Raw genomic sequence first — 8,610 nt, forward strand, 5'->3', positions numbered from 1 at the left:
TAATTTCAGAAGTACTTAGTATTTGGTAATAGATAATAGTAGTAGTATTTTGTCCATATTTTGCCTTAATGACTTTACCTCTATACAAGTTTGTGTAAAATAAATAAATTAATTAATGAGGTAAAATGATCAATGTTAAAATTTTTCTTATTAGTCGAGTGATCTAGAAATAGCACAGAATTGTATTAATTTAATAATTACTTTATTTTAATCCTCCACTTTGTCATAATGTTTCTTTGTTTTAAGTTTTTTTTAAAAAATTCAAAACTTTTTATCACCAGGTTTAAAATAGATTTTCAATGTGGTCTCAAACTTTAATCAGTCTCATTTTAAAGAGATCTGACACATTAATAATATTTGTGACTGTCAGCTCAAGCCATTGACAGATAAAGAGACAAAGCGCTACCTACAACTTCTCACTCTCTGAGCTGTGTTTTAAAACAATGCTAGAGTGGATACAAAGAACAGTGTAGCTATTGTTTTACAAAAGCTGTCTTTCTCTGGAGTAAAACCAGCAAAAAAAAACAATACACAAAACAGAGCGTTGCTCCTCATCTTGATGAAAGGAGAGATAAGGGGAGCTTTGAAAAGATAGAAACACAAGGCCAACTCTCTTTGGCCTTTTGCCTGTCAGCTGAGGGGTTTGCTTACATGCCAGAGTCTACTGTCCTAGAGTTGAAACAACCATCACACAATAATACAAACACATACACATGAAATGTATGACCCACCTCAACACAGCCTTATGAAGGCCTTGCATCAGAGTGGCTCTTCAGGCTATGGAAACAAAAGAAGGCAACATATTGTCGGAGGTTATGTCAACACATTCCAGAACAATCAATAGTGTCAGAATCACTTAGATGAGTACGGCTGAAAATGCACACGGTAGGAAAAAATAGACACCAGATGTACCAAAATGTGTGCTGTGATGAAATCACTCTCTGTGATGCCAGCATTTGAAATCGAAAATAAATAATTCAACAAAAATCTACAGACAAAATGGTTAACAAAATGTCTGTCAAGCTGGTTTGCCTCAATCAAAACAGAATGTGACAGTTGTGTTTCCCTCTAATTGCATATTTGATGATGACATCAAAAAACAAAGCTATAGAGAACTACTATATAGGGATTTTCAAAAACCTGTGTTGAACGTTTGCTTTATCTGCAGTCTCGACAGTCTCTTTAAAATAGGTGTATGTAGAGAAGGAAGGAAAATGTGAAGTAGAAATTTGACTTGTCAAGAACCACCAAAAACGTAACATTTTCGAAAATAAATACTTTGCCCAATTAAATACTTTGCCCAATTAAATAATTGCCTTTCATGTTATTAGAAACATATTTCATAAAGTGAACATGTTCATTTTGACACCTATAGAATCCTTCTCTTCTCAAACCTCCATCCCCTTGCGGCCGCCGTGGGCCCCTCCTTTTGAAAACCCTGTTACGTATATGGAACTTTGATTTAAATCAAATGAAACTTGTGCACTCAGTTAAAAATTGTTTACATGCCATTTTTACTACACATTGTTCCATATAAGGCCTGTTATAGTACCTCTTAAACCTTTTGTGGCCAGTTGTGAAAAGAGCACATCACCAGGTCATGGGTGAACAAGGCATGGTTTGCTGGTAAGGCTCATGAGGTGAGCGGAATTTGTATAGGTAAACTCTAGCATTCGGGAATAATGGGAGTGTGGCTTTAGTTGTTTTTAGAGAAATGAATAATGGGAAAGGTCTGTGACGTTTTCAAAGGTAAACTAGTCTCTGTGATGTGCCTCTGGCTACATCTGTAGAAGAGTATAAAAGGTCCACCGGGACCTCTGTGGCAGTACGGCAGAACGGCGTGGACATCCTGCTCTGCAATCATGGGAAAGGTAGGCGCTGATAGTGGTACCTTAAAGTTAGAGTGACACTGACTGTTTAAATTGCCATTCACATCAAGATAGTATATGTTTATATACTACAAAAGGGACATTAGCTAGAAATGACCTGAAAATCATACAGTATTAAATGTGCTTGTCAAGCTAGATAGAAGATAGCAGAATAAGACTCCACAAATGCATCTCAAATTATACAAAGGGACGTTACAAAATCCAATTTTACATGAATTTATATATTACATATTGATGGAATCCCAAACTCATGGTTTCTCATGACTTGACTATAAACCATAACACAGCTGTATATTATTTTCACTCACAAGATAATATATATAGGCCCATACAATGCATATAATATCTAAAACTGGACTAAATGAATCAGGATATTCATTCAAAGACTTAACTTACATGAATTTTTTTCTCTGATCCTTGCTAACATCCTTTCCACCTGCTGTGGCTTTTGAAATCATTGCTTTTCTGTCATCAGATCATCTTTTACGAAGGCCGCAACTTCCAGGGGCGCTCCTACGAGTGCTCTTCTGACTGCTATGACACCTACAGGCACTTCAACTGCTGCAACTCCATCCGGGTTATGGGGGGTCATTGGGTGGGCTACGAGAAGCCCAACTATATGGGGTATCAGTACGTCCTGGGCCGTGGGGAGTATCCTGACTTTCACCACTGGATGGGCTTCAACAATTGTATTAGATCTTGTCAGATGTTCCCCCCAGTAAGTCAATCAAACTGATGGGTTTTATTTCACACAGTTAGACACCTTTAAAAAAAGCAACGTCAATCAACGAGCCGTTTGAAGTAATTCATATATGCAGGGGTTCACAGGTCCACCAGGAGCGTTAGTTATTTGAAATGGAGCAAGACACACTCCAATGACTGCGCAGCTCATCATAATTCCATTCATCTCTGTTTTTGGCAGTGGAAGAATCATGACACTGTCACTAGAGTTTGTTCGACAAAAATGACTAAACGTCTACTTGAAAATCCTTGAAACAGCAGTGCAGCAGGAAGTCATGTTCAAAGGCTCAGTCTCAACAGCGACATGAAGAATTCAGAGTTTCGCCTCCCTAACGTTCTGACAACTGGTCTTTCAAATCTGTCTGCATTGCCCTGATTATTGAGCCTAACTGCTGTTTTTTTCTCCCCACACAACAGTACAGAGGAGCCTACCGCATGAGAATCTACAACAGGCCTGAAATGCACGGACACATGATGGAGTTCACAGACGACTGCCCCAATGTCTACGACCGTTTTGGCCACCACGGCATCTACTCCAGTAACTGTATGGAGGGCTTCTGGGTCTTTTACGAGCACCCCAACTACAGAGGACGTCAGTATTTCCTGAGGCCCGGAGAGTACAGAGCCTGCATGGACTGGGGTTGCATGAATCCCATGATTGGCTCCTTTAGGAGAATGAGGAGCAGTTAAATGTAAAAGCGGTCTGTTTTTTTAACCATTAAAGACATTAAAACCAATTAAAACAGTTCTCACATGCTGTCTTTTCTTCAATAAACTTTGCATTACTCTGTAGCGAAGGAAACAAATAGTTTGTTCTGTTTGCCTCTTTCGAATGAGGATCCACTGATCCGCTGCCCAATGCACATGAAAAAAAGATTGCGATTCCAAGCCAAACTAAACTTTATAAATCTGACGTGGTTGAAGAATTTATTTTAATCTCATTCCAAACCATAAAACAAGCTGATAAAAAAAAAATTAAGAACTTTGTGCCCATCTGAGAGGACAATTCAATTAAATCTTGTTTAAATCAATTAATATCCCAGTTTCATATTACCATTTAATCCTCATTTATGTGCCCTGCTAGTTCATTCCATTTAAATATAAAGCCCTGAAGCAACTAAAAGCAGAGTTTGCAACTTTTTTGTCAAGCACTAAAAAGTGCAGTGGTGCTGTCTTTGGAAAGAGAGAGAGAAAGCACAAAGCTTGCAAAGACACAATGCATGCTGGCAGATCTACAGTCGCATTTACTCTATAGAACACATTGTGCTGACCAGACAGAGTTTTGTGAGTCACACACAAAGCCCTGATCCATGCTGGGTCTATAAAGAGGTCCTGACCTCAGAAATGGTTTGGTCCACTCGGAGAACAGTCACAATGGGCAAGGTAAGTGACCAAACAGTGTCTGTAAATTATACGGATCTAAACTAAAAGCATGCTTTTAACTTCTAAATACACTACCCGGCCAAAAAAAGTCCCAGTTTGGATTTAAATAGGCAAATGCTTAAGAGTCTATGATTGGATAAGTATTGCAGTGATTATTATGTTTTTAGCGTGTTATATGTTTGGAAACAGTTCTTCTAACCCTACTTAATTTAGTGTGTAGTAATTTGAGTTATAATCATACATGTTTGCACTAAGGGTATTTCATGGACAAAATAATGGAATGAAATGCAAATTCAGCTAACATTGGTAATGAAAAAACAAGGGATCTTTACTGTACCCATCATATTCTGTTACTAATTAGCTTGATTCCAACAATAAAGTGGAATGAAACTAATTGAAAAACAGACTGCTATTAGCCTAAGATAGTCCTGTTGTGTTCAGGTAATATGTTTGAACATTTCAGTTTTTCTATATCAAATGTATGTAAAAATCTGATAATAAGCTCAAGAAAAAGTGTAACTTCAAACTTAAAATGAACCTTTAATCCTGTATTTGTCTTTCATTACAACATCCAACAGATTACTTTCTTTGAAGACAAAAGCTTCCAGGGCCGTCACTATGAGTGCAGTGGAGACTGTGCTGACATGCAGACTCACTTTTCTCGCTGCAACTCCATCCGAGTAGATAGTGGAAGCTGGGTGGCCTACGAGAAGCCCAACTTTTCTGGATATCAGTACATGCTGTCTAAGGGCGAATACCCTGATTTCAAGCACTGGGCTGGATTCAACGACTGCATTCGCTCCTGCCGCATGGTTCCTTCCGTGAGTCTTTACTGAATAATCAGCATTAGTCGACAATAGTATTATTTAAAAAGCATCTAGAATGATAGGCAATATTTTTCACTTTGCATCAAAATATTAGTGGTTAGGCTATGTTGTGATGAACTAGCTCACCAAAATAATGGTTCTTCTTTGAATATTTTGTACTTTTATTTGATATTTTTGTCTTTAAAGATTTCAGATGTTTACTCAGTTTATATTATGTTCTTAATAGCAAAATATATAAAACAAACAGGTTTACAGGTAACACTCACCTTGTCTGCCATTGGTCTGCCAGAATAGATCCCGCCCCATACTCAGGCTATTGGCTGATGGAATGTTGCCATGTCAGGCTGATCAATCAGAGCAATGCTTTACATTTTTGGAGGGAATTAAGTTACAAATGCATAAACAGAGTAGTAGAAACTTTCACCTTTAAACATAACCTTTATATAGCTATATATATATATATATAATACTGTTTGTTTCTTCCTCAGTACACTGGAAACTACAGGATGAAGATCTTTGAGCGCTCCGATTTCGGTGGTCAGGCAATGGAGCTGAAGGAAGATTGCCCTGATCTGCGTCAGCGATTCCACAACGGAGACATCTCTTCTGTCAATGTCCTGGAGGGCTACTGGATGCTCCATGAGCACCCCAACTACACTGGCCGCCAGTTCTTCCTGCGTCCTGGTGAATACAGGAGGCACGTCGAGTGGGGCAGTCCAAGTCCTACCATGGGCTCCCTGCGACGTGTGACTGACCTTAACTGAAGATTCAAATCACGCAGCCACCTCTCCCAATGTGTCAACAGCACTGCCTGTCCATGCAGTTACTATGTCTAACCTTCAATCACCTCGAAGTGGTCGTGCTGAATGTATTTGTTATGCTTGCTGTAATCCGGCACAAGTGCCGTTCAGCCTGGCTTAAGTAATGCTATCTGTCTCCTTTAGCACTGTTGACCGAGCAAACTGTGTATTTTATCAGCACCCTTCCCTTCCCTTCCCAACTACAACTGGAAATAAAGGAAAAAATTTATTAAAATCAAACAAATGATATTTGTACAATCTGAATGCAATGCAGTGAATGAAAACATCAAAACGTTGACGTATGAGTATATGTCATCCATTTATGAAAAGCCAACAGGGCCAAAACGTGCGAAACTAACATCGTACACGTAATTTACGTGTTAACGTGTAATTTCCACATTTACACGCAATTATGCGTTTGCACGTAATTATGTATTAAACAGGGTTTCAAATTAACTTTTTCACTCAACAGCCAATTTGGCTACACAACCTTTAAGTTACCGGCCTTTCAGAACTTAGCCAAAAGAAAAAAGAAACCAAATTAATGTCACAGCTTAGCCTATATATATATATATATATATATATATATATATATATATATATAATATACATATATATAATTTGGATTTCATATATTAATTTCTTATTCAAACAAAATCCAACCATCTGTCTCCTCCTTCCTCTTTCATCCTCATCACCCAAAATGTTTTAGGTAGACAGATCGATACAGTACATAAGAACATCAAAAAATGTTTTCTGTTAACCAAATGCTTTTTAATCTTCGCTTTTGCTTCAATGCAAATTAATAAATGCTCCACTATTTGTTGCAAAGTGACGTGCACGTTCAAGTAAGCCAGATATGCGCAGATTATACACAAACTTCGAGATGGTTCTCACTGCGGAACATGAAATCCACGGGGAGGAGTCGGATCCAGATCCAACTCCTCCCACCTTACATACACCTAAACCTAGCCAACTCCGCCCCCTGATCCCTAAACACACCCCTCATCCCTAAACCCAACCATAATCCTACCCATCTCCACCCCTTGGATCTTGATCCGACTCCTCCCCGTGGATCTCATGTACTGCATTGAGGTGCTACTGCAAACTTCCCCCACAAAAGGTCTCATTCATGAAACACGAGCAGAACGAATTTTTGTGTAAATCGTGTGTAAAGTGGTTCTGGCGTAAATTTTCGGATTCATTAAAATGTTCGTATTTTCCAAATGTTAGTTGGTACGCAAGAAATCTACACCTGCTCCCAACCACGCGTAAATAGGCCGCTTAACATCCGAATGTTTTGCTCATTAATAAGACTGCATTTTAATTCACCTTAATCGGGTACATATTTACACAGCATTCTGAAAAAATATTATATATAGTAATTACATACTGTTTTTCTTATTATGAGAGCCAGTAATAGCATCTGCGATGGTGGTCCTTCTCCAGTTTTAATACGATTTTTCCGAAGTGAACTAATTCGTTTTTAACTCTCAAGCTTAATGTCGAACCATTTTCTTCTCACTTCTGGGAATGTTCGATTAACAGATGAAACTCCATTGACTGCATCTGTAATATGCTGACAAGCTTCCTTTTTTTTAGGACCCGATACGCCACGTACGCTTGAAAATAAAATGTGGCGTTTTGAATGAACTTCTGATAATAAAACTTAAATTTCTGCATCTGAGAAATTTTTCTTTTTCATTCGCATTCATGTCATAATATGATGCCCATATATAGTTGTCAGTCGGATTTAATGGGCGGGATTTATGGTAATTGAGAATGAACGTGCACGCGCATACCATTTACGACTGATTGGAATTAATTAACACACACACACACATTTCACTATCACATCTAACGTTTACGAAGTATTTGTGAATCAGGAGAAGAGTTTTCGGGAAGGTCTCTTTACGTGCAAATCACTCACATATTTACTCGTATATTTATGAATGTTTCATGAATCAGACCCAAATTGAGTAAACATAATAAGTAACACGCCAAATTGGCTAGTGATTTGGCAGCATTACCCACCACGGTTGATTTTTTACCCACATTTGGCGGCTGTTAATTTTAAAACCTGCGCGTAAATCACGTAATTATGCGTTAACATGTTAGTTTCACACGTTTTGGCCCCTTTGGCCTTCCGTACCTATTGCCTTGATGGTGCATGACGTCATCTTGTGCCCAAGAGACAAAAGAAAATTATTAAGGAAACAGGAGCTTGTTCTTTGAACTGAATTATTAAGGAACAAAAAAAAAGGGTATCTGAGGATGGGAGAGCAGAAGACTTTAATAAGATCATATGATGTCTAGCAGATGCTTTGGGCCCATGAAAGAGGCCCCATATTAGCAGCACATCATAGGGCAATGCAGACTCAAAAAGGAAAAGTCAAAGTGGCCTGGTCCTAGCCCCAAGCATCCAGCTCTCTCAGAACACAAAACAAAACCAAGTCCATTTCTCAACTCATACATTTTTCATAAGGAATGGATACCGAGCCCTTTCAGAGATAAATATCAATTATTGAAATTTTTAATTAGAAGCCCATAATTGGCAAAGCTACAAATTAATAAATAACTTTGACGATTAATTATACATTTGAAATAATTTGGCTCTGCAGGGAGCACGTTTTAGTCTCTAAAGATCAAGGAAACACAAGAAATATGAGTTTTCGCCTCAAGTAATGTTCAATTAAAGCTGTACTGACTGTGAAGGTCCGATGGCTTGTTTCATTTCCATATACCCTAAACTCTCAACTTAGACCTTGACATGTGACATTTGGTGCGCAGGTTGATGTAACACCAAATCAAGAATTATTTAGCAGTCATAATTTAAACTTAATAAAACTGCACTGACAAAATTAATCTGAAATACAATTTTAAGGGTCAACGCTCTTTACTTTACAAAAAGTGTGTTAGTTATAAATATGCTTTCTTAAAGCTGCACCTGTATTTTCATCTCCTGTTCTG

At 38.1% G+C, this 8,610-nt stretch overlaps 2 protein-coding genes across 4 annotated transcripts; both read left to right on the forward strand.

Annotated features, from left to right (window-relative positions):
* Nucleotides 1-1,862: 1,862 nt before the first annotated feature.
* crygmxl2 (crystallin, gamma MX, like 2) lies at nt 1,863-3,320 on the forward strand. The gene is made up of 3 exons (XM_077201254.1): nt 1,863-1,871; nt 2,365-2,607; nt 3,048-3,320. The coding sequence occupies exons 1-3, from the start codon at nt 1,863-1,865 to the stop codon at nt 3,318-3,320; spliced, it is 525 nt and encodes a 174-aa protein (XP_077057369.1).
* A 684-nt stretch (nt 3,321-4,004) lies between these two features.
* Nucleotides 4,005-5,604, forward strand: crygmx (crystallin, gamma MX). Of its 3 annotated transcripts, none has more exons than XM_077201251.1 (3): nt 4,005-4,028; nt 4,592-4,834; nt 5,329-5,604. In XM_077201251.1, exons 1-3 carry the CDS (start codon nt 4,005-4,007, stop codon nt 5,602-5,604), a joined length of 543 nt encoding a protein of 180 aa, XP_077057366.1. The 3 variants fall into 3 exon arrangements, with proteins under 3 accessions (XP_077057366.1, XP_077057368.1, XP_077057367.1); XM_077201253.1 differs by having other exon boundaries at nt 4,005-4,013; XM_077201252.1 differs by lacking the exon at nt 4,005-4,028 and adding an exon at nt 4,323-4,346.
* Nucleotides 5,605-8,610: the final 3,006 nt, after the last annotated feature.

This window comes from Siphateles boraxobius, unplaced genomic scaffold (assembly GCF_051911475.1).
Source record: "Siphateles boraxobius isolate OS27281-9 unplaced genomic scaffold, OSU_SipBor_1 46, whole genome shotgun sequence".
In the NCBI taxonomy this organism is placed as follows: domain Eukaryota; kingdom Metazoa; phylum Chordata; class Actinopteri; order Cypriniformes; family Leuciscidae; genus Siphateles; species Siphateles boraxobius.